The following is a 26024-nucleotide window of genomic DNA, read 5'->3' as shown; positions in this document are numbered from 1 at the left end:
ATTATCATTCCAGACAGAACAACATGCAACTCCTGCATAGTTTTATATAGCATGCTGACACATTAATGCTGTAGAATGAGGAAAATCAAATGTCTAAAATAGCCTACAGAGCTGGCTGCTTACTTGTGATCTGAAACCATCAGTGTCTAATGGGTCTTCATATGGCATAAAGACGGCTTACATTAACTCTCTGGTTGCTATTTGAGAGGCAGATTTTAAAGATAATAGCTATAAGACCACATTTTCTATTCCGTCATTTGAAATGCAAGTCTCATTATGTACTGTTATATGATGTGGCAATAAGCACTTAAAAAATAATGTTTTCTTACTTTGAATAAAAATATATATTGGGATAAAATAGAATGTTTATAAGACTTTTAAAAAAATGACTAAATCTCTTACATCCCCAAACCACGAACTAACTGAATATCATTTATTTTCAAATGTTATAGAACATACAATCCTGCCTACCTTTTCTTTTGCTACATACTAAGATGGATTTTTATGAAGAAACTGCTTATTTTTATTGCCTAAATACACGTGTTATTTGTCTACAAGAGAATGGCAGCAGGCATTCTGCAGCAGAGTGCATCTCAAGTAATGAGAGTCTATTCAATAAGGGGACTTTACTTGTCAGTTATAGTCATTTCCCTGACCCATGTTCAAAATTATCTAAAACACACATACATACGATGTACACAAAAGAATGGTCAAGGATGGGAACCAGCTGCCAAGTCATGGTCCCAGCAGCCAGGCCAGCTGACTAGATAGCAACAAACAGATGGCACTGCTGGGATTGTGTCTTTCTGCTACAAGGTGGCAATGGGATGGCATAACATTCTTCCGCTTGACTGCTTCCAATCCTGTGTCTCTCCCCAATGGCGGGCCTGTGCAATTACCCGCACTCCAGGAGGGCTACAGACAAGCCTTTACCCTGCAAGTAAAATGCAGCTTATAGGCCACACCAGCTGCCAAGCCACACACATAGTGTTAGGTTTAGAGAGCTATGAAAATCTTTCTAACTCTATAGTATAAGCAATAAAAATATAACTATACCTGTGGAAAGAAAGCTTTAAATGACACTGTATAATGCACACAATGATACAACCTCCAACTTAATCAAAATGATAATGACGTATGCCAATCCTACATTACTTGAAATTGAGCGATTTTTACGTTCTGACAAGTTTACAGAACTAGGATAAATGGCACGAATGATTTCAATATATGCTCATACTTTTGAACCAAATGGTGAAGGTTAAAATTTTTCCTTTCAAGGGCCTCAATCAGCCACAAAGGAAAACAGTAATCACTGTCTTTTCAACCAGCCCAACCGCATTTGTCAGCCCTTTCTCCGTCAATGCAGCCAGAGCAATCAACCTGCCAAACATTCAGAATGGAAAAACAATCTGAAAATACAGGGTATAATGCACCTGCCAGTGAAAATGGCCATTTCAAGAAAAGCTAGTGATCTCAGTGACCCTGCTGAGGAGGCGGTGGTGCAAAGGGGAAAGAACACGTAAAAGAATTCTTAGTGATCGCCACTCTCTTGCACATTGACACTTCCTTACAAAGCATGCCAATTACAGCTTTTGTGCTACTTAAAAAAAATGAAAGCTTTTTTGGGCAAAATAATCACACAGAGAAACAGAAAGACACTATTCCTTTTTAGATGAATTCTCATCTACAATGAATTATTAATCTGAAAACAGTATAACTGGTGGCAATTCTATACTGTACTGCTCAAACATTAGAATGAAATTCTTCCATAAAGTCACCTGCGGGTATAACGTAATAAAATACTGTAATTACATTTAACTTAAAAGTTGACTTTTAGAATAACAGGGCATTTACTTCAATTAAAAATTCAGTGTGAGAATATATATTTTTTCATTTTCTGCTAACATTATCAGTTATCCTAATCAATTTTGTTTACTAGTAGGGTTCACTGTATGTAAATCCTAAAATCACTCTGGACAGGTCATACTTGAGCATGGTGAATTATAAATTACAGCCTCCTACCCACATCTTATTCTCCTCCCTTAACTTTGTTGCATTATACGGCTTCTAAGTACCATTTCCAATGACAGGTGTCAAATTCCTGTCATAATGCATATGGTCAGTACTTTAGTGCTAAGTGACCTCATAATCTACATATTTAACAGAAAAGATCTTGTTTATAGACACTCTTTTCCTTTTAAAATTTAAAATGTAGATGAAGTATGCTAGTGATCTATATCTGTCTACTATATAGCATTTGCCATGCCTACTTGTCCAAACAAATTATTTTAGTTGTAGTGGAATGATAAGTATCAACTATTTAAATACATGCTCTCAGGTTTTTATTTTAGAACAAATGTACATACTTCCCTTTCTACATGGATTAAAAACAAATTTTAAAACTACAATTGGTACTTAAGCTTCATAAAAATGATTAAGCTAAATAAATTTCAAGGAATATGCAAACAAATGATATACTGTTAAGAACTGTAAAATGTAATATTTTTGTTATAAAGCTGATCTTTTTTATCTACATATTTCAAATATTTGGCAAAAATGCCTAACATCAATAACATTAGATTAAAAAATGTAACTCTGAAACAAATATACTTCTCTTATTATAAACTAATGCAATAGCTACTAAAGGACTATTAACATGGCCAAAAATATAAAATTACAGTTCTAAAGATTTTCTAAGCTAGTCCCTATTACATGAGAAGCTATATTTAAAAAGTGGAAGACTGTACAGAGCAGGAAGACTGAAAAATGGGACTGCCATGTCATATCAATTTATTGATGAATATTCATTACAATATGCTAAGTGGTTAACTCCATGCTTTCTCTGACAGGGAATCTAAGGTTATAAAACTGAGCAGCAAAGAGTGGATAAAAGTAGCAGTTACTTTTAAAATGACAAATCTCTTGTCAATGAATGCTAAAACTAGGTTTAATGAACCATTGAATTTTTACTTTGAGTTAACATCAAAATTGTGATGTATTTTGGTGAGATGGAAAGAAAAGCTATTCTGTAAATTAAGCTGCACCTAGAAATAACACCAAAGAATGAAATTCCAGTTGTCGGAATAATCTGTTACAATGGTGTAGGTTAATCAAAGTTAAATCATCTGTAAAATGGGTGGCTTTTGTTAAACTGAAGGAGTCTTCAGAGCAAGTGTACATTTAAGTGATATTTAAGATAAGCTAAGAATAAGCCACAAAGTACACTTTGAATTATTTTAAAATATTACAACACATTTAAAAGGTAATATTCAAGATCTTAGAAAATCCTTACTAAATTAACACTGCTAGTTATGCATCTATCACTTTTCATGATTCTCAATATGAAGTGAAAAATGCCATTGTTAGCGCATTGCTATTTGGGAAAAACATTTGTTATTTATCGATTCATTATATTTTAAAATAATCTAATATCCTATGAAGAATTTCTAACTTACAAGGGTAGTTTGATTATTCATACATAATACAAAGGAAGTTGACAATGAGTTCTAAAAATCAGGAAATTTGTTGTATATAAACACACGATTTGACTTACATAAATTCAACTTATGAATAACTTCACAAACATCTGTGAGAACATTAGAGGGAAAAGCTTTAATCATTAGTTTAAAAATACAGGTTAGATAAGAATGATTTTCCTTTATTATTTTCAAAATAACCCTTTCTTTTCTGGATCAGCATCATTTAGAATCACTTGATTTCAATCTATTTGTCCATAATTTCATCTTCTGCTACCATATTCTTTAAAATCAAATATGTATCTAAGAGAATCTTCATTGGGAGAAAGGTTCATGAATATATCAATAGAATCCATTCCTTTTCTTTTTTTAAATATCTAGAATAAGAAAACTTGGGTTTTGTTAATAATTTGATCTTCAAAAAGGGAAAAATACGTAGCTGACTTTTTAATCAGGAAATATTTTAAATATAATTGTAATGCCAATTTGGGGGGAAAACAAGGACTAATAGTTGAATTATACCATTTACTTTCTTTTAACACAGATGTTATCTCTCTACATAGTCTTTTTTTTTTAAAGATGAGGTCTCACTATGTTGCCTAGGCTGGCCTGGAACTCCTGGGCTCAAGCAACACTCCCGCCTGTTTCCGGAGTAGCTGGGACTATAGATGTGTACCACCACACCCAGCCACAGTCTTTTTTATATAAAATTTAGATTTTATTTGGTCAGTACTGGCAACATTTACATAGACCCTGTTATTGCAATTTCATCAAATATTACATTTTTCTGAGGCCAGGGTTTCATACATGCTGATTAAAGTCTTTTAATTAAGATTAAGAAAAAATACTTCAATTTTCTTTATATTTATATTCTTACAGGTTCTCTGAGTGTTAAAACTAACTTATTAAATGTGTTATTCCAGAATTTTAAAAATATTCATTTTAGATAAAGGTAATATTAACCAGAATGCCTACAAATTTGGTCTATTGGGGAAGTGTGGATTCCAAATGTTAACATCCAAAAGATTAAGAGATGGCTGGCCTGGGTGGTTCACACCTGTAATCCTAGCACTTTGGGAGGCTGAGGCGGAAAGATCGCTTGAGGCCAGGAGTTCAAGGGCAGCCTGAGCATGAGTGAGACCTCATCTCTAAAAAAAAAAAAAAATTGAAAAATTAGCCAGGCATGTTGGTACATGCCTGTAGTCCCAGCTACTCATAAGGCTGAGGCAAGAGGATCGCTTGAGCCCAAGAGCTTGAGGTTGCAATGAGCTATGATGACGCCATTGCACTCTAACCTGGGTGACAGAGCGAGACCTAGTCTCAAACACAAAACAAAAAAAAAAGATTAAGAGCTATTTATATATAATAATTTTCTACATATCATAAATGCTAATCAGATATCAAGGAAAAATATCTGGCTACTAAACCAATACCAAAGATAATTATAAACTCCCCCACAGTAAGAAAGTGGAATAGAATAAGGAAAATAGTACTTCATTGGAAATCAAAAGCCAGGTCTGGATATAGCCATCCTCTCATGCTGTGGATTTAGACTAATCAATTAACTTCCCTGAGCCTCAGTTTCATCAGATGTAAACAAGCTTATTAGATAACCTTTAGGATTTGTTCCTCCTTTAAAAACACTTCTTTCTAAAAACAGCAACAATAACAACAAAAAAATCCATACTGAAAAGGTGGACAAGAAAAAATAATGCCATTTTCAAAAGAGTTAAACTTTTTAAAGGTAAAGGAAGAAAGTAACTTTTCCAGGAGTATATCTGTGGGCACCAGGCTCTTGCCAAGAGAAGCTTTTTACCTGCGGAGAAGGAAATTGACTGAGGTCACATGGTCCTAGTCAATTTCATTCACAGTAGGTGCTTTAAGACAGCAAAGCACTTCAGTTCAGAAACAGTACTGCCAAGTTAGAGAGTAAACTTGAAAGCAAGAAGGTGGCTAGAATGGGAAAAAAGAAAAACAAGGCAGAATAAAAACTGCTTTTTAAAAGAACAGGTTGCTTCAGCCATTTTAAAAATATATGAAAGAAAGATGAGAGTTAACTCTAAGACCAATTTTTACCTTCAATTTGGTAACTCACATTACTTCTGCACAGATTATTCTGCCTATCCACGTTTAATTTGCTATCTGTTATAGTCCAACTGTGATTTTACCAATTTTTTTTCTTGGTGAGTTTTGAAATTTGTTACAGAACTCTTAAATGGAAACTGACCAGGCTAAGTTTGGGAACCACCATATTAAAATAATGGGTAAGCACAAGAACAGTTAAGCACAAAGTGTTTCATAATAAAATCTTAATATCAAGGTTCTCCTCTCTCCCTCCCTTCTTTTTCTTTCTTTCTTTCTCTACAAAAAATTTGGAAAATAAACTTAATATAAGAGCACCAGATATAAAAATAATTTAATGATATAGAAAAGAAATTATCTCATTTTTGTAAATAGTTCCAAAGGCTAAGGATAACTCCACAGTATCAGGATGCATTTCTCATTCCCCTTCATTTATATGCCTCAACCTGTAACTAAAAGGACCACAAATCTAAAGAAAGATATAATAAGGCACTAGATTAACAATGTAGGCTGGGCATGGTGGCTCACACCCGTAATCCTATCACTCTGGGAGGCCGAGGCAGGCGGATTGCTCGAGGTCAGAGTTCGAAACCAGCCTGAGCAAGAGCGAGACCCCATCTCTACTATAAATAGAAAGAAATTAATTGGCCAACTAATACATATATATATAAAATTAGCCAGGCATGGTGGTGCATGCCTGTAGTCCCAGCTACTCGGGAGGCTGAGGCAGAAGGATCGCTTAAGCCCAGGAGTTTGAGCTTGCTGTGAGCGAGGCTGACGCCAGGGCACTCACTCTAGCCTGGGCAACAAAGTGAGACTCTGTCTCAAAAAAAAACCAAAAAAAACCCAACAACATATATTCAATAAACTTGTATTAAGAGGATCAGTGAAAACTTGCTAGACTGCAAATGAATAAACATGAGCCTTTATGAAATTACCACCTAAGTCTAGTCTACACCAGAAAAGTTTAAAGGTGTTGATGTAGACATACTCATTAGAAGCTGGGCTCAGTTGACCCATCTTGTCACTTTCAATCAGTTAAGATAATAAAACTTCTATTCAACATCATAAAAGATCAAAACTGCTTATTCAGTACCCTGAGCTGCTCCCTAACAGTATTATGCTGATGCAGATACACCAATAAATAAGCTAACCAAAACATGCTATCCTTTAATGAAATATTTTCCAAACTACAGGTCTAAACCAATAAATTTGGTGTGTCATGGTCAACACTTTTTTAAAAATGAAATATAGTAAGGGAAGATATTGTTCCATTAAACTTTTTTTTCAATCATCCATCTGTGTCTGTACTCAATTGTAATATAAATTGAACTACTTACTATAGTTACTACCATAAAAGCATGTGAGTCACTGCTTTAGTGGCAGCACTAGAGAAAACGCCCACCTTATTTATAATCAGTCAGACCTGATTCAAAATCACAGTTACTAGCTATGTGACCCTTGATAAACTACCTCTTTCACCTTCAGCTTCTTCGTGTGTAAATAGAACCAAAACTTAACTTTCAGAGTTTTGGTGAGAGGACTAAAGAGAGATAAAGTGCTTCACACTGTGCCTGGTATATAGTGGGTACTTTTTGCTGTTATAATTTTCAGTCACCAATTTAAACAACAAGTTTGGAGAACTGTCATGAATGAATAGCTAAAATAATATTCAATTTTGTTCATAGCATTCAGACAGATACAGAGAACACAAAATAATCGCACGTTTGTATCTATACAGTACTTCATGAAAATTCAAGAAGGCTATATAAGAGAATCTACAATGGTTTCTTCTTGGACCTAAGAGAAAATAATGATTATAACATGCTATAGTCATATTAAAACCAAGAACGGAGAGTAACCATACCTTACCATCCAATTTTATCTATAATTGTATTATAACATTAACACTTGAAAATAACTTATTTTCCCACTAGTTGTTTCCAGATAAAAGGCATGAAAATAAATATCCTAAGCAGGCAAAATTATTTTCCTGAGAAAGTTAAAGCAATGAATTCCTTCATCAAATATTTATTGAGTACTTACTACATGCCAGGCCCTGTTGAAGCCAGGCATTACAGCAATGAAGAAGAAATGAAAACCTTCCCTACGCTCGTGGAAAATTTGGCAAAAAAGCTGAAGTATGAGGATGCTAAAATCTTTGCCCTGAATAATTTCAAACCGAAAAGCTGAAAAGAACACAGTTCATCTTGTGCTTTTGGGTCTTCAGCTTATTTAACAAATCATGATCTTTTTATTTTTTTTAATTACTTGTAAGATAAAAATGAGAAAAGTAATTTTTAAAAAATGCCAGTCTATGTTATGCCAGCTATACATTCAAATTAGTTCAAAGGCAGTAAATGACATGGCTAAAATTTACAGGCATCTTGAAAATGAGCAATCAAAAATGCAAATTTCAAGTAGGATACAAAAACTTGTGTGTGTGTGCACGTGTGTGTATATAGTTAGGCATCATATAACATTTTAGTCAATGATGTATTACATATATGATGGGGATCCCATGAGATTATAACACTGTATTTTTACTGTACCTTTTCTATGTTTAGATATCTTTATCTAAACATAGATAAGACACAAAAGTATTTACCACTGGTACAATTGCCTATACTATTCAGTACAGTAGCATGCTGTACAGGTTTGTAGTCTAGGAGCAACAGGCTACACCATATAGCGTTGGTATGTAGTAGGCCATACCATCTAGGTTTGTGTAAGTACACTCCATGATGTTTGCACAACAAAGAAGTCATGTAATAATGCATTTCTCTAAACATATCCTTGTTGTTAACCAGCTCAACTATATACATGTGGAATTCTTGAAAAAACATATCCATAGAAAACTTGAATATATTCACCGGAAACAAAATATTAACAATCTCTAATGCACAGTGGTATAATAGACATTTCTGCTGTATATCCTTTCTGTATTCTAAATTCTCTATGATATACTACTATAGTAATTAGAAAAAATTATTTTAAAAAAAATGAAAGTCTTCACTTAAATGAATTATAGATATGTTATAACAGACATTACCCAAAATAGCTTCAGAATGCCTTACTTAGCAAACAATCCAAAATGCATTTCATAAGTATGATGGTATAACTAAAAATACAATCTCCAAATTATCAGGTGAAGAAAAAAAAGTCCTATTTTTAAAATGAGTCAATGTGCCTTCATTTTGACTGTTTTGCTCACTTTCTGAGTTAACATATCTAATAATGTAGCTATAAAAAGAGATATTATAATACTCATCAAATTAATATGCTACTTAATAAGATAGTATTTTCTATAAATTATAGAATCCTGCAATATTAATATTCTCCATACTGACAGTTCAACCTTTTATCTTTCCTTTTTCTTTCTTTCTTTCTTTTCTATTAAAAGTCGCTTATATCTCAAACAAGTTCACCATTAGTGGCTTTTTACTCCATTAGGATGAGGATTTTGTACCTACAAAAGCTACCTTACCAATAAATGAAAGAGCAGGAATGAAAAATGTATCCATAGAAATAAATATTCACATAGGCTGGGCAAGTAAAAAAATATGGATAAAAATGTTACCCTAATTTCCTCAAAATTTTCAAAGAGTAATTATATGTATGATAATATCAACTCCTTTTTGGAACAAGTGAAAGGAAAGATTGAATTTATTTATTTCATTTCCATTCTCAGAGGGCAGAGAAAGGAGAGTTATTAAAAGTGTCAGAAGGCTGTAAAAGCCAAGCATGGTGGTGTGTGACCATAATCCTTGCTACTCTAGAGCCTGAGGCAAGAGGATAGCTTAAGCCCAGGAGTTCAAGACTAGCCTGGGCAATGTAAAGAGACCCCATCTCTAAAATTAAACACATAAATAAATAAATGTTTTAAAAAGGGTTGTAAGTATTTATAATCCCAGTTTTCTTTTGAAGTATATACAACTATGAAAATTTAAAGATTTCCTTTGGTAATAGCTAAGGATTTCAAGGATTCCTCCCTCCACTCAACTTCTGATTACCTGTACTTTCTTGGCTTTCTGCAATGAATATACTTTTGTTTCTCCTTAATGGAGAAACATGGTAATTTAACTAAAATTTAAAAAATAAATTTAAATATTGGATTAAGTTTCTATGCTTAATTTTCTATAGGGAATAGAAATAAATTTTCCTGGCCAAGTATAAAAAATATTCCTTATGCATGCACTATTAAAAAGACAATTTATTATGGGCCCAAAATACCTTATCCACAATTCCAAAATCGTCAACAGCTCTAAAACCCATAACTCATTTAGTGGTAAACTCTGACATGACTGGAGGTAAAGTTATTTAGAATTATTGTTTATCTCACTTAATATGTTCAAATCTTTTGCTGCCAAAATGTTAATGCCCAAGATGGTGCTAGAGTGTTAACATATATGTTTTATTACTTTTCTAAAATCTGAAAAATTCTGAATTCCAATATATATATATATGGCCCCAAAGGTTTTAGATAAGAGACTGTGGACCTGTATTAGGGATCTCATATAGACTTCCTTTATATATGACATAAATTCATTAGCCTCATTGAGAAAAACGAGAACTACCAGAGTACTTTATGCTTGAATCATTAACTATTATTAACTCTTTCTGGTTTAAGAACCAAAGGGACTCCACATTCAGTATGTCTGTGCATACTTCCCTGCATTACACACAGATTAAAGGTTACTAAATAATCAGCATTCCCCCTATATCATAAGAGAGGAATTTTAAGAATTAGGTCTAGATTTGTTCATTAGTATGAATAACATCAGAATGCAGTATCTCTACAGAAAATAATTTACATGACTTCATTTACTGACTTTCTTTACACTCTTTTGGGGAAGAATTATGCTCAATGATAGAAATTAAGAACATTCTTAAACTTTTCTGCTTCTAAAAGCAGTATTTATCAATGACGAAGACTGAAAGACTTAAATTTATGTCAACAAAACTGAAAACCATACATACAGCTTACAATGTTAATGTCTAAAAGAAAGTTTAAAAATGCTAAAACAAAGACATAAATACAGAAATCATAAAGCATTAGCTATCTAATGTTTCCCTAAGAAAATATGCCAAATAAAAGCAAAAAAAGAAATAAAAACAAAAGGAAAGAAAAAAAGGAATTCTTTAACATGAGGGTTCAATGACAATCATATTAAAGATAGATATTCACCTTCTTTGGGTTGAGCCATAACTGGAGTCTGAGTTTCCTTTGTGTACGTGACGACTTCTCGAGGAGGAAAATCAACTTGTGTAATTTTAGCCATTCCAAGTTTAATAGGTCCTCGTCTAAATTAAGTCAATACAAATGATACATTTTAATTACATCAAACCATGTTATATTTAAAAATTCAGAGTTACACAGTCACTTACATTCAACATTATAATCTAAATTTCTGTTTTATTCAAGAAATTTTCGATGAAGAATGAATTGACTTTAACAAAAGAATCAGAAGGGAGCAAAACCAAAAGATATTTCTGAATCATTCAGGGTTATTTATTTTTCATTTTAAAAAGCAAATATTAATAATTTTGTTTCTTAGAACAAATGTGTGGGTAATAATAGAACAAGAGGACAGGAATTTCAAAGTGGACTGCTGAATAAGGTTGGTCATCAGAACTGTTTTTTAGGGAATATGTTTTTAGAGAATATGTCCAGGAATATGTTTCTGGACTTTAAAAGTCAGATATATGATCTCACTCAGACCAGGTTTAGTTCTCTTCACCCTTAGGAAACTTCAGCTTTATTTGGCAGAAATTGAGAATCACACTGTCAATTTGGACTTTAAAATGAAATATTTAAACCTTTTAAATCTATAATTTGTGCATGGTCAATATTGATCCATATATGAACAAACCAAGGTACAGATATTTTACATCTAGACTAAAGCCACGGATCTTTTGAATACCATAAACCTACTAATGTCACTTCTGTTTTAGTTAGAGGGAATACATTCTTTTTTGACATATAGAAGAAGAGAATTGTGGCTGAAGAAAATGGACCAAAAGAAAAATATTTTATTAGCTATCTGGGGGGCATCTTTTATAGGTCATTATATTAGATGTTTAAATTCTAAACCAATGCTTTCAAACTCCTGAAGCGGTTCTCAATTATGAAGCTATCAATAAAGATACTGCTGCAACTTCCAGAATATCAAGCAGGGTATTTGAAATATATATATGTCACTGATAATGTAGTAATTTTTTTCTTATATAAACATCCTTTTCAATTCTGTTTAGTAACTAAATTCAAATCCTATACAAAGTATAATAAAATTAGTACATTTTAAAAATTAATTTTTTCTAAGGTCCCAAATAAGGGCCATTAAAAATTTCAAAGTACATTTGAAGTAATCTAGTATTCTAAGAATAAAATTTGAAATAAGAAACTCTATTTTCTACTTTGTTTTTGTTTTTCTTTTTGAGACAGAGTCTCGCTCTGTCGCCCTGGGTAAAGTGCAGTGGCATCATTGTCACTCACTGCAACCTCAAACTCCTGGGCTCCAGCAATCCTCTTATCCTCTTGCCTCAACTTCCCAAGTAGCTGGGAAAACAGGCCCCCTCCACGACGCCTGGCTAATTTTTCTATTTTTAGTAGAGACGGGGTCTCGCTCTTGCTCAGGCTGGTCTCAAACTCCTGAACTCAAGCGATCCTCCCGCCTCGGCCTCCCAAGTGCTAGGATTACAGGCGTGAGCCACCTCGCCCGGCCAAAACTCTATAGTCTTATTATTAAGATGTAAATCATATGAAAGTAAATCACTCACATATCTGGAAAAAAAATGGTCAAGCCAACAATATTAGGAACAAGTTACTAACGAATGCATATAGAGTATAATAGTCAAAAACCCACAATATTAAAACAAATTAACAAAATATTCCAAGATTTTGGAGGAGGAGGGTAGAAATGTAATACCTCACTTATCCAAAAGCCACTTTTACTAAAAATAAAGAAGCAATGAGAGGGCGAGGGGGAAGCCTCAGTAAGCCAATAGAGAGGTCTTCCAGTTAATGTATAAGAAGCGCATATATTTTTCTTATATGTTCTAACTCAAGGCTTATTTACTCTTACTTTAGACACAGTTCCAAAGGTACGGTCACATGTTTTAGAAGGTGCAAACAGGTATCTGAGTTAGGCAAAATGGGAACAGCAAACATTTATAATTTGCAATGGAGTCTAGAAGAAACAACTGAGTGAATGAATGAATGAATAATAAATGGCAATCTGTGGCCATAGTATAGAGATCGATATCTCTGTTCCTCTCAAAACCTTAGAAATCATCGATAAATTTTAATACTGGAAAATAAATTAATATTCATATCCAGTAACCAAGAAACGGTTCAATTAGATATAGACTACATATTAGAAAAAGTCTGGGAAGTTTTTAATACATCTTAGAAAACTTATATAAAAAATATAGAAATAAAAGAAATTTGGACACTTAAATGGACTTAGGGTACCTAGAAAATCATATACATACTTTCATTAATGATACAGGATAAATGAGGTGTCACAGTAAAATATAACTCTTGTCCTAAAGATATACTACACTATTAGAAACTTAAGCAAAATGAAATTAGGAAAGTTTCACAAAGAATCAAAGAATCAAATTAATTATTAAAGAGGGAAGGTAATAAATCTATTCAATACCCCAAATCGGAATCTGAGTGAAGCTGAAGAACTGATGGATCTGTATCCCAATGCAGCGTCCTAAATGGTTGTAGGACAACCATGAAGCATTAGCAAAAAAGGTCATAAGTTAGTCAAGCAAATACATTCTATGAATAGCTAAAGCTAAAGTACTGTCACAATTTAAAAACCACATGTTCTGGTTAGTACCAAAAGAAACAAAAAGAACACCAGGTATTTCTCAATGCTCTAGTGCATGCAATAAGCATAATATGGTTAAAGATGCAAGCATACAACCCAGAATAGTTAAAAGGCAGTATTTTCAGATTATAGGAAACTAATATTGTATAATAGTGAATAAGAAAAACTAAAGCAGAAAACAACCCAAATGATACTTTGGATGAAAACAAGCTAGACTATAAAATAGTTAAAATTTTAAGATTCCTAATTAAAAGAACATTAGTAAAAACATCTTAGTTAAAATATTCTAATCTTGCCCAAAGCATTAAATGTGTGCAGGAAATTGTCATATTGGTAAAGGAAATGAGTCAACACATAAGCCTTTTGGTAAGAAAACCAAAGACTATTCCACTGGGATACAAAATAGCTAAAGTTTCCAAAATCTGACCCTTCTGTAATTTATGGGTTAAGCACTGCCTTGGGCTTACATGTCATCTGCTTTAGAAAAGAACTAAAGATTTCTGTCTCTAGGAAAAAATAGATTTTTCTCTACAAAAATATGTTATAGTCAAAGGATATACCTAACTTTCAGAGAATATCAATCCTAAATAAATATTCAGTGATGTTTTAGCATTGCCTACTGGGTAAATAACTTTACACCAGATCTTTTCCACTTAAGCCAAATCTAGTCATCACTGGAACAAAAGGTACTTCATCACATTGGCATTCTTGTAGGTTAGCAATATAAGATAAGACAATGCTCACAGTCCCTATAAAAAAGTTAAGCACAATACATTTAGTACTACCATTTTTGTCAAATATATTTCTTGCTTATATAAGTTATAATGCACAACTAGTTTTAGTTGCTAAAATATTTTAATACAAGTGATTTCTCTACCTATGTAATTTATCAATAAAATAATGATGAATTAAACTAGAGAAATCTTTCATTTTAAAAATATTAATATAAAGAAAGATCATGAAATTTAAACAAGGTTGTATATATGCAACTAAGGAAGCAGCCACATTGAAGATCTGCTTTGTACTAAGCAATGAAAAGCAACAAACTTAGGCTTTGTTAAGCCAAAAGGGGTTCTATGAGATGGTCTCCAAGGAATTTTCTGTCGACAGGCCTTACATTATATAAAAGCTCCAGCTGTTATCAATGACATAAAGTTCCTTGTTGAGGATGTCATTTTAGTTTAAAATCAAGTAAGACTTTATTTCAAAATATAGCTAGACTGAAAAATGCACTGCACAACATACATGATTATACTTATTAAAAGTATCTTCAGACATACAAAGTATAATTCCAATATAATTCAAAAGCTTGAGAAATAAACTGATTCAAAATGGAAAAAAGGAACAAGAGGTATGGATTACCTAATTGAATAACTGTTAGCTAAATTTTAGAGATAACAGACATGATTACAAAAGTGAACTAGGAATTTAATGAAATGCAATTTCCTAATCTGCAAAGTTAGAGGAATATCGCTTCTCACAGCCTTTTACATTTATTCATAAATTACCACCAATCTCAATAGAAATTCTTGGCATTTAGAAAGAGTAATTCAAACATGTTTAGATAACATGTTTTGCAATATCAAATGTCTCTTTTTTTTTTTTTTTTTTTTTTTTTTTTGAGACAGAGTCTCGCTTTGTTGCCCAGGCTAGAGTGAGTGCCGTGGCGTCAGCCTAGCTCACAGCAACCTCAAACTCCTGGGCTCGAGCAATCCTTCTGCCTCAGCCTCCCGAGTAGCTGGGACTACAGGCATGTGCCACCATGCCCGGCTAATTTTTTTTTTATATATATATCAGTTGGCCAATTGATTTCTTTCTATTTATAGTAGAGACGGGGTCTCGCTCTTGCTCAGGCTGGTTTTGAACTCCTGACCTTGAGCAATCCGCCCGCCTCGGCCTCCCAAGAGCTAGGATTACAGGCGTGAGCCACAGCGCCCGGCCAAATGTCTCTTATCCTACTCCTTGAGTGTACTAATCTTAGACCATCTTGGCTAACTAATGAAGTTCAGTGTACAGGTACATACATCTCACACATCTTCATGAATTTACCTGTGATATTTCTTTTCATTGTCTTTATTCTTTCATTATCATCATGTTTGTTCAATATGAATTCATTTTGTTTTCATTCCCAGACCTGAGCATTCTTTTTAAATGTCATGTATTTAGAAATGCATTATTTCATTACCAATATTACCATCAACAAGATTAATAATCTTTCCACTATGAAATCTGGAGATATTTTAGTGAAATTCATCATTTTTCCATAATTTTGTGTGTGTGCATACATAAAATGAGTATAATGAGGCCTCTGAAAAATTAACATTTCAAAGTGAGTCCCTGCTTTCAAAGGAGACAATGTATGTATTAAGATTAAAAAGATATAAGGTTACCCACCTCATTCAAAAAGAGGATATTTTTTCTCCTGTTAAACTCAGAAGAAACTACCTTTGTATTCATTCTTTAATAACGAACTTCTAAAAATATTAACTACCTGTTTTCTTGGTTTATAACTTACCATTTAAAAAAATCTACGCCTTATACTAAACATAAGTTAGCACATGATCCTTAGAGCTTTTCAAGAAAGTGAATGTATTTTTAAATTAATGATGTAATCACTAGAGTATAAGTTCTATGAAAGGGCCATGAATTTCTGTGGTAACCTATGAAAGGGCCAAGAATTTCTGTAGTATTTAACAAAGTTGACAATTTGATGACTATCTGTTCTATACACAAATATTTTTCTTACCAGTATTTACTCCCTGTACCAAATTTACAATATTCCAAAGGGTTTCTAATAATCTCTGGGTTGTCCATGAAACTCATAAGGACACATTTTAGTTCACATTAATTTTAAAAGACAAGTAGATGTCACATGATACTATTGAAAGCAAACTTGCTGACAATGTAGTAAAATAATCTTTCTAATCCTATTCAAGAATCAATAATGATTTCATAATGTACACCATATAGTATCTACATAAGAATGTATAACATCAAATAAAGAAATTTAATAAACAGTAATTTTTTTATCTTGGGTAATATTTTTACTATGGTAATGTTTGTTGTAGGAGGAAAAAAAACCCTTCACTTGAAAATTCCAGTTATTTAAAGGTTCTTAAATATCAAGTATTTAAAGAAATACTGACATAGTTGTATAAGAGTACAGAAGTATGAAGTACAAAACAAATAAATTTAGCCCTAAAAATAAATTTAGACTAAACTGTCTTTAATCTATAATTCATACTATTTTACAAGGTAATAACATTATTTCTAAAAAGAAGGTTTTGATTTTCCTTTAAATGAAAAAATTATGTCATTTACCTCCAAAGACAGTATTGTTTAGATTTGCAATTTTGGTTCTATACACAGAACAGTTTCGGAAAATACATCTTGAATTCAAACTGGCAAACTTTATGTGCCTTTTAATTGTTAATAATAACCTGATTATTCAAGCACTGATTAAAGTACTGAGTTTACGAATCATCCAGCCCTCTTGCTCTCCCCCAACCCTCTTTTTTTCTTTTCTTTTGAGACAGAGTCTCACTCTGTTGCCCGGGCTAGAGTGTGGTGGCGTCAGCCTAGCTCACAGTAACCTCAAACTCCTGGGCTCAAGCAATCCTACTGCCTCAGCCTCCCAAGTAGCTGGGACTACAGGCATGTGCCACCATGCCTGGCTAATTTTTTATATATTTTTAGTTGGCCAATTAATTTATTTCTATTTTTAGTAGAGATGGGATCTCGCTTTTCCTCAGACTGGTCTCGAACTTCTGAGCTAAAACGATCCACCCACCTCGGCCTCCCAGAGTGCTAGGATTACAGGCGTGATTACACTGCGCCCAGCCTTCCCCCCTCTTTTTTACAGACTCATTACTTGTATGTAACTTCAATCAGAGAGACTCAGGCACAAAAAAGATAAAACTTCTAACAGTTTATGTCTTATTAAAAGGTGTGTGAAGAGATTTTCCTGAGGTGAACATTTAACTCCTAGTCTCAAATAAGGATTCAATCAGCTGTGGATTTTGACTAGCTATGTTTAATCTAATTTCAGCTGTCATAAAAAGTCAAAAAGCATGCTACTATTAAATAAAGACTTGCTATTAATTGTGTGCGTCTGTATATGTATGTATATGACAAAGAGAATAAGTAATAATACTTTTCCCAATATGATCTTTGGAAAAAAGGTGAAATCTTACTCAATTTTGGAAAAGCAAGTTCCAATATTTATGTAGGATCTTAAAACAAACATGAAATACAATTTTACAAGGAACATGCAAATTGGGGAAAACTTGGCAGTAAACATTCTCATTATTTCCTTAGCAGTTATTCCTTACCCTTGATACTTCAGACATTATTATTTTCTATCTTAATTAGCAGAACGACTTAATAGAAGAGTAATAGAACAGAATTGGGCTGCTTAACCAAATTGTTTAGATTTTCATTCACTAAATAGGGAATTAAGCACAATAGAGAGGTTTTACACTATCAAAACATTCAGACAATAACCAATATAAAGTTTGCTTAAACATAAAAAATTTAAATGCAGGCTGGGTGCAGTGGTTCACGCCTGTAATCCTAGCACTTTGGGAGGCTAAGGTGGAAGAATGGCTTGAGCCCAGAACTTGGAGACCAGCCTGAGCAATAAAATAACAGAAAAATTATCTGGGCTGGTGGCACATGCCTATAGTCCTAGCTGGGAGGCTGAGGCAGGAGGATGGCTTAAGCCCAGGAGTTTAAGGATGCAATTAGCTATGACACCAAGGCACTGTAGCCCAGGCAACAGAGCAAGATCCTGTCTTAAAAAAAAAAATTTAAATGCAATAACACCTTTATTTCTAATATGAAACAATTAGCATAAAATTGGTTAACTATTTAGTACTAAGTTAATCAAGTGTGACAGTTAAAATTTTCCCCCAATTTACAACAGAATTTCTATGCCATCTACAGTTTAAAAAGTTAGGACTAACTCAATACAACTATGTAGAGTCCCTCTAAAGCTTTGACAGTATTTGGGCACTGAATGCATTCTATAATTAAAATATTAAAAGAAAATTGCCATACCTAGATCCCACAGCGCCATCTCCAGAGTCTTGGCTTCCAGCTTCACTTGGCGTGCTCACAGATTTGGAGGACGGAGACATAGGAGGAGGGACTAAATAGTGAAATAGACAGGTATCCGCTGTTACTACACGGAGAGGTTGCTCAGCTTATGACGTTTCAAAAATAATTTAACATGAAGTAATATAAAAGAAAAAAAATGGCAAACCAAAAAATAAATATATATGAATGAAAATGAACAATAGAAAAAAAGGGGAAAAGACAAAGTTAACAATGCATGCTGAAGATTCATGCAATTTCTCTGGCAAAATGCATTTGAGCTTTATATTTTAAAAAAAGGCAAGATTATGGAAAGATGCATCTTCATCTCATCCATCACCAAATGTGGCCACTAATTTTCAAAGGAGAGCATTCCTTCCCCTCTTTCTAACTTCTCACTTTTAAGATCACCAGATTATAAGTATTATTTACAACTACTGCATTAAATTAAAACTTTGAAATATGCATCATTAAGTCACTTAATCTCGGGTTTTCTAAGATTTTAAAATACTAAATTTTGATCTTTGGAAAAATCAAAGTTTTTCTTTTAAAAATTATTGTTTGGATGATTTTATTTCCTCCTTACCAATAAAAGGGTAATTTAGAGAAATGACTGCAGCTTAAGGAATGGCTCCTTTAAAAGGCTCATTAGTTTCCAGCAATTTGGGTGAAAAATGCAAACAGGCTATAAAGTAGCATGCCTTCCAGACATGATGCATAAAATAAAGTGATGCATGCAAATTAAACCAGGCAAGACTTATGGTAACTTCCTTACCCCAGTATTCAGAAAAAACTGAAGTGTACAGACAAAGATACAGACACCCAAAATATTCTTAATCCCTTCTTATAGAAAAACATACAGTTTTCATAGTATATAAAATAAACAACAAATGCTTTCCCCTAAATTGTCAACTTTTAACATTTTATAACAGTTGGACGTGCACATTTCATGCTTATGACATTTGTAAAACTTTTTGACTACCGTTGCAGGAAGTATAGGAGGATCATCACTGCCATCTTCTGGTTACATTTTACCATTTAATGTCCCTAATCCCAATTGTCTTTTTAAAATAATTTTCCAGTGTACAATATTAAGTGACTAATACATTTGATCTTGAGCTGAAAGCCCTTCTTTTAATACTCTATTGAAAAGAAGGTAAGTTCCTAGTTATATAGGAACTAAAGAAATGTGTTTTTGAATGGATAGTCACATTCATTGAACCCTTAAGATTATGCTTCAATGTTTATACATACTGCAGTAAAAACAGGTTTGGTAATCTAACAAAATGTACAAATATAGTATGATGAACTGTATCTTAAACATAAGTAAAAAACTAATCATCCTTATTTTTTTTTTTTTTTTTTTTTTTTTGAGACAGAGTTTCGCTTTGTTGTCCAGGCTAGAGTGAGTGCCATGGCGTCAGCCTAGCTCACAGCAACCTCAAACTCCTGGGCTCGAACGATCCTTCTGCCTCAGCCTCCCGAGTAGCTGGGACTACAGGCATGCGCCACCATGCCCGGCTAATTTTTTATATATACATCAGTTGGCCAATTAATTTCTTTCTATTTATAGTAGAGACGGGGTCTCGCTCTTGCTCAGGCTGGTTTTGAACTCCTGACCTTGAGCAATCCGCCCGCCTCAGCCTCCCAGAGAGCTAGGATTACAGGCGTGAGCCACCGCGCGCCCGGCTCATCCTTATTTTTTTAATGGCAAATTCTATCAGTAACCAGTAAGATTAGAAGAAAAAAATCATACCTAGAATGTTTGTTTCCTAAGATACAATGGCTAATTCTTGCTTAAATTTCAAAGAACTATAAAAACATAATCAATGTTTCTAATATTGTGATTAAACCAATCAGAAATAATTATAAAGCCAGATAGCTTCACATAGTTCTCGTGTGGATGGGATGGCACCTTGCTAGGTGCTACATGTATAATTCAAAGTAGCTAAAAATGATTTTTATCTGAAGTAGAATAATATTAATATCCCCAGACTTCTCTTAGGTTACATTTCTTCATCTTTTTGTTCACTGTGAGATTTCCCCTAGTCTAAGTTCCAACTGATATAGGAATAAAGAGTAATATCTAACAGTTGCTTGCCTACTGTGCTGTAAACACAAAATAAATGTTTATATAGTGAGGCACCATAACGTTTTCATAGTAAAGATTTTCAAAGAAGAAATTTTGTATTATTTAAATTGCATATTTAATTTCATACTTAGGAAAATCATTTTTCCAAGTATAAATATCTTAGAGATTGAAGGAAAATAGTAAAATTCCTATCTATCTAATCATTTGTGATGAACCATAGAATTCTTTTCCAGTTTAACATGCTTTTCTCCCTTTCTGGTGACTTCAAGTATCAATGACTCCATTCAACAAGTTCAACAGTATCTTACTTGGTCAAGACTATATTTTTAAAAAACAGTAACCAAAATCCTTTACTGAAACAGGCTAAATAGTAATTATACATACATACATACATTAACCTAGCCAGTTCTAAAATAAGTTTCAGAAATAAAATAAATCAAAAGGGTGATCCTACCATATTATCTCAATTTCTTAGCCAGAGGCAAAAAAAAAAAAAGAATCACAGTGACTTCAAATTTATAATTAGATAAAAATCTCCATCCCAGAACTATAATATATTCTTTTTGCCAAAAAAATAGTTTCAAGCCAGCTGACAAAAAAGACTCATAAAAGGACTCTTCGTTATTATCTGGTCCACAATTTCATCTTGCAATAATAAATAATGTTCACCACAGAAGGGACAGACCTAGAAAAAAAACTTACTACTATTGCAAAAGGAAGAATGTTAATTTTTAAAAAAGGAAATGGTAGTGTTATTTAGTGACTACCACATTTTAACCCAATTAATCTAGAAAAATCAAAGAATACTATAATTATACAATAAGGCAATGTCACTATATTCCCAGAATGAATGAAAGCATGTATTTAAGGAGGTTAAAAAAAAGAAACACACTGAAACTCATACGTTCTCAAATCTAAGAAAAGACTCATTTCTGGAATTCATTTTTAAGGATGGTTTATTAGTCTAATCAGCTTTGAAAAATAACAGCCATCAATAACTAGCTTTTGCCAAGTATTTGAGATATGATTTGCTTAGAAAGAATAGTGATTCAATCAGATTACCTTTACATATAAAGTAGCCTAAAACAGGTTTTAAATGGTACAAAATAAAGGAATTAATATAAATATGTGAGCATGAATTTCAGCTTCTTAGATGTTTAGAGCAAAGATATCTATCCTCTTGAGACCAAGGAAGAAATATGAAGTAAATGGGGGGAAAAAACCCTACACCATGGCATTCACTGATCAAGTAAGTAATGTTGAAAAGACTGTGACTCTAATTCTCCAGGACAAAAAGCCAACTAAGAATGTCTTTCCTGCCAGCTCAGGCCTTGGCTTTCCAAGGATACAAAATTAACATTGCTGCCTTCTGGCCTCCGATATTTTTAAGCCAAAAGGGACCTGGGAATGCACCTAGATTTAGAATTAGCATTAAGTCTGGGTCAACCACTGAAAACTACACAGAAATCTCAAAGATGAAGGATAACACGCAGCCCAATTATTGTTCAAGTAGAAGAAAGCCTCTGGCACAAAGGGGCTTTTGTGAGGAAGAAGGACATAGAAAAGGTATACAGCCAAGAAAAGTGGATGCAGGGAGTAGAAGTGTTGGTAGAAGACAATAAAATGGAAGGAGTGAACTTCTGGTATAACACAAAGTTAGTTGTAAGGTCTCTTCTAGCTCATCAATTACTCAAACACGGTCCATGTTACAGTAATGCCCCCTTGTGGAAACAAGTGCTCCTAGCCTGGAATATTAACATTTCAATAACTACCTGTTTTTCATATGTTATTCTTTTTGTCCATTAGGTAGATAGCTAGGATCTCCAGCTCTTCTAGGGACAACGGTGCTCTGCTTTGGTGCTGCCTCAAGTAATTGCCTCACCTGGGAAGAAGGATAAGGGCAGGCATTCTGTCTAGGTGTCACCCCCATCCCCTAATACTATCCTGAACAACTGCTACACCTGGGAAAGGATGGCATGCTTTACCAATCTGGGAATCACCTAGCCTAGGCAAAATGGGATTTGGAAAGTGACCTAGAGGAACCTACGGCTAATTATTATGTCAGTTTAAATTTACATTGTAGTTCACCCTCTCCATCCCCCAGGTAGGGCTTTCAGAGAAGGAGCTTGCATAGGCAGATGCAACCTTGAGACCCCCTGTTAATCAAGTGGTACCATCTAACACTTCCATGGACTAGGCCAATAAAAGGAAACAACTTGAGAATTCCCAGAGAGAGTCAGTGAGTTAGTCAGTCTCTCTCTCTCCACTCATGGAGACAGGGTAGTTTTGTTTTATAATAAAAACCTCATGTGAAAATGCTTCCTGCTTGTGGTCACTCTGTTGCACCAGCCTTGCTTGTGATTTTTGCCAAGCAAGGAGAAAAAGAACCATGATAACAGTCTGCCAAGAGGCTGAACCTGACAGTTAGATGTATCTGGTCATTCTTCAGCCAAGAGCACACCAAGAACTGAGAGCAGACTGCCACCCTGACATTTTGGTGCCATGACTCAGATTACTCTGTCCAGGTAAATCAGCTCATCTTTTTCCATGAAAATGTTCTGACTTGGATAACTCTCTCTGAGAGGTGCCTTCCATATTGTGGCTGGCCACCCAATCACCAGTGCTAGTACTTTCACAAATGATCAGGTCATTATACCAACGGATATCATTGTCCTGGTGCTCAAAAGAAAAAATGAGAGGCTTTTAGGTTTGAGGAGTTATACACAGCCCCTCTTCCTACAAATTGGAAAGATGCCCAGACTGATACTTTGGCCAAATGGCCCAGGTCTTTATTTAGGGATGCCCAGTTCTAACAGACTCCAGCAGGTATAGCCTCTCCCCTTTCCCTTCTTTGTTCCTTGGCCAGATGGCCCAGGTTACCTGGGGATACCCAGCTCTAACAGACCCCAGTGGGCAAAGTCATTCCCTTTGTACCCCTACTCCCCTTTCTTCCTCATTTTCTAGATGGGTGCACAGGGATCAAAAATCCTTCCTAACTCCCCTTTGGGGCATATTCTTTCAAAGTGGGACAAGTTTGATCTAGACACTCTGAAGAAAAAAACGTTTAAACTTCTGTACAATTGCCTAGCCAATGTACAAGCTGGATAGTAGAGAACAGTGACCACCACGCAGGACTCTAAATCACCCCCACCATCTTAAAATCAGGTCTTTTTTGTAAAAGAGAAGGAAAATGGACCAAAATACCATATGTACAGGCTTTCTTTCATTACAGGAAAATCTTCAGTGGTGCAAGGTATATTTTAAGCTTAGTAAGAGTTAAGAGATCCTCCTCAGATTCCCACCTGTTCTGAGGTTCCCCCATACTCAGGGAGGCCTGAAGGGGTCCCTACAAAGGGGGAGGTGGTGCCATCTCTACCTCCACCAAGGGGAAAGATGGCTCGCCTCCTAGCCTTGGTGGAAGTAGCAGGGGAGTCCAGACCAACCATAAGCCCTTTTGGTTTAGTAGAGTTAAAACAAAATAGGATCTGGGGAGCTACACTGATCACCCTAGTAAGTACGTAGAGACATTCCATCATTTGTGCTTAGCCTATGACTTGGCTTGGAAAGATGTCCATGTTATTCTAAGCCTGACTTCAAATGATTTGAGAAATCCAGAATGTTAATGGAGGCACAAAAGCTTGCCACCAGATTACACCTTTCAAATCCTAGATAGCCAGTGGGTGAAACAGCAGTGCCTGTGACTGACCCAGGGTGGAATAATATTTCCTCAGAAGAGAGGTAGGAGAGACAACACTTTTTAGTACATGTCTAAGCTGGCCTCAAGGCCACCAGGCAAAAGGCAGTCAATTATTCCAAGGTCTCTGCTATAATCCAGGGGCCTGAGGAAAACCCTTTGGCAACCCTCTTGGATTGGCTCTAGGAGGCAATAAAGAAGTATACCACTCTCAATCTTAAGTCCTGTGAGGGACAGGTGGTATTAAAAGATAAGTTCTTGACTCAAGCAGCATCAGATATTAGGAGAGAACTCTAGAAAACCCTACCAGCTCCCTGGACAATATGGTAGCTGCCACTAATTCTGTTTTCTATATCAGAACTTCTGAGCTTAAGAGGCAGGCTCAGGAGAAGGAATGGAGGAAGCAAGCTAGGCATGTCTGCATAATGGCAGCATTGGCACCCACACTCAGACGAATGGCCAAAGCCACCACTAGAGAAAGGGACCTTTGGTGTTGCATCTGTTGATAGGAAGGGCATTGGGCTAAGAACTGCCCCAATGAGGATAGGCAACCCAAGGCCCCTTGTCATTGGTGCCATCAAACAGGTCACGGGGCTGCACTCTGTCCTATGGGATTGTCCCAGGAGGGGGGTCAGTTCCCAGACTGGATCATGGTACAACAATGAAGGAGCCAGCTCCCAGCAGCCCCCAGCAGATAACCATCACTGGACTAGAGCCAAGGGTAACCCTCCTGGTATCAGGTAGGCCAGTAAATTTTCTTGATACTGGAGTTGCCTACTCTGTCCTCCTCACCTACTCCAGAAAACTGAGCACTCAATCTTGTATGGTCACTGGAGCCTCCGGGGGCCCTACCAAACAATTCTTTTCTCTTCTTTTGTTTTGTTTGTGGGAGGATGTGATCACTGAACATTTATTTCTAGTAATTTCTACTGGTGCTCTCAACTAGCTAGAACGAGACTTGCTTTCTAAACAGTGAGGGCAGTTTTCTTTCTATCCTTAGGTGGAACTTAGCTTCATAGGTCTCTTAATAGATTCAAAGGTCTCAGGCCAAAGTCAATAAGACTGGGAGGCAGATATCCCTGCGGTAGACTGGGACTTCGGTTCCCTGGGCTGTGCCAGAGTAGCCCAGCTGATTATGGCTCATCTCAAACCACAGCTAGGATATTCCCGTGTTAAACAGTATCCTTTGTGACCTAAGGCCCTGGCAGGTCTTGAGCCCCTTGTAAGATAATTCTTAGTTTTGGGCCTACTTATTCCAACTTGCTCTCCCTGTAAGACCCCTATTTTACCTGTCCAGAAAAATGACAGTACTTACTCAATGAGGCAGTGGTCCCCTTGTACCCTATGGTGCCCAATCCTTATAAGTTACTGGGTAATATTCCCCCCCCCAGAGACCACTCATTACAGTGTACTGGACCTAAAGGATGCTTTCTTATCTCTCTCCACCCTGACTGCCAAAATTTGCTTTTGAATGGATGCCCCTACATGACACACCCCACCAATTAATCTGGATGGTGTTTCCACAAGGGTTCTGGGATAGCCCTCATCTTTTTGGCCAGGCCTTGGGGAAAGATCTAGATGACCTCCAACTCCACCAGGGTGTGGTGCTTCAATATGCTGATAACCTGATCTGCTCCCCAAGCTTAAAGGAGGCACAGGAACATGCTATTTGAGTCCTGCCTTTCCTGGCTGATGCGGGGGGGGCAGTATGGGATGTCCCCATCACAAAGCCCAACTGGCTC

At 35.1% G+C, this 26024-nt stretch overlaps 1 protein-coding gene across 8 annotated transcripts in view; it reads right to left on the bottom strand.

The window, feature by feature from the left end:
* The window catches only part of DYNC1I2 (dynein cytoplasmic 1 intermediate chain 2), a 62116-nt gene that overhangs the window by 21491 nt on the left and 14601 nt on the right, over window positions 1-26024 (bottom strand). For 4 of the 8 annotated variants that reach the window (XM_076005654.1, XM_012781928.3, XM_012781929.3 and 1 more), the window contains exons 4-6: window positions 18461-18551; window positions 13223-13282; window positions 10747-10862 (exon numbers count right to left, since the gene is read on the bottom strand). In XM_076005654.1, coding sequence (XP_075861769.1) covers window positions 10747-10862; window positions 13223-13282; window positions 18461-18551 — 267 coding nt within the window. The remainder of the gene's footprint in view (window positions 1-10746; window positions 10863-13222; window positions 13283-18460; window positions 18552-26024) is intronic. The other 4 variants (XM_012781933.3, XM_012781931.2, XM_012781932.3 and 1 more) reach the window with 1 other exon arrangement.

Source organism: Microcebus murinus, chromosome 8 (genome assembly GCF_040939455.1).
Source record: "Microcebus murinus isolate Inina chromosome 8, M.murinus_Inina_mat1.0, whole genome shotgun sequence".
Taxonomy (NCBI): Eukaryota; Metazoa; Chordata; class Mammalia; order Primates; family Cheirogaleidae; genus Microcebus; species Microcebus murinus.
The sequence above is the reverse complement of the archived record's forward strand: the minus strand, read 5'-3'. Positions and strand labels throughout refer to the sequence as shown.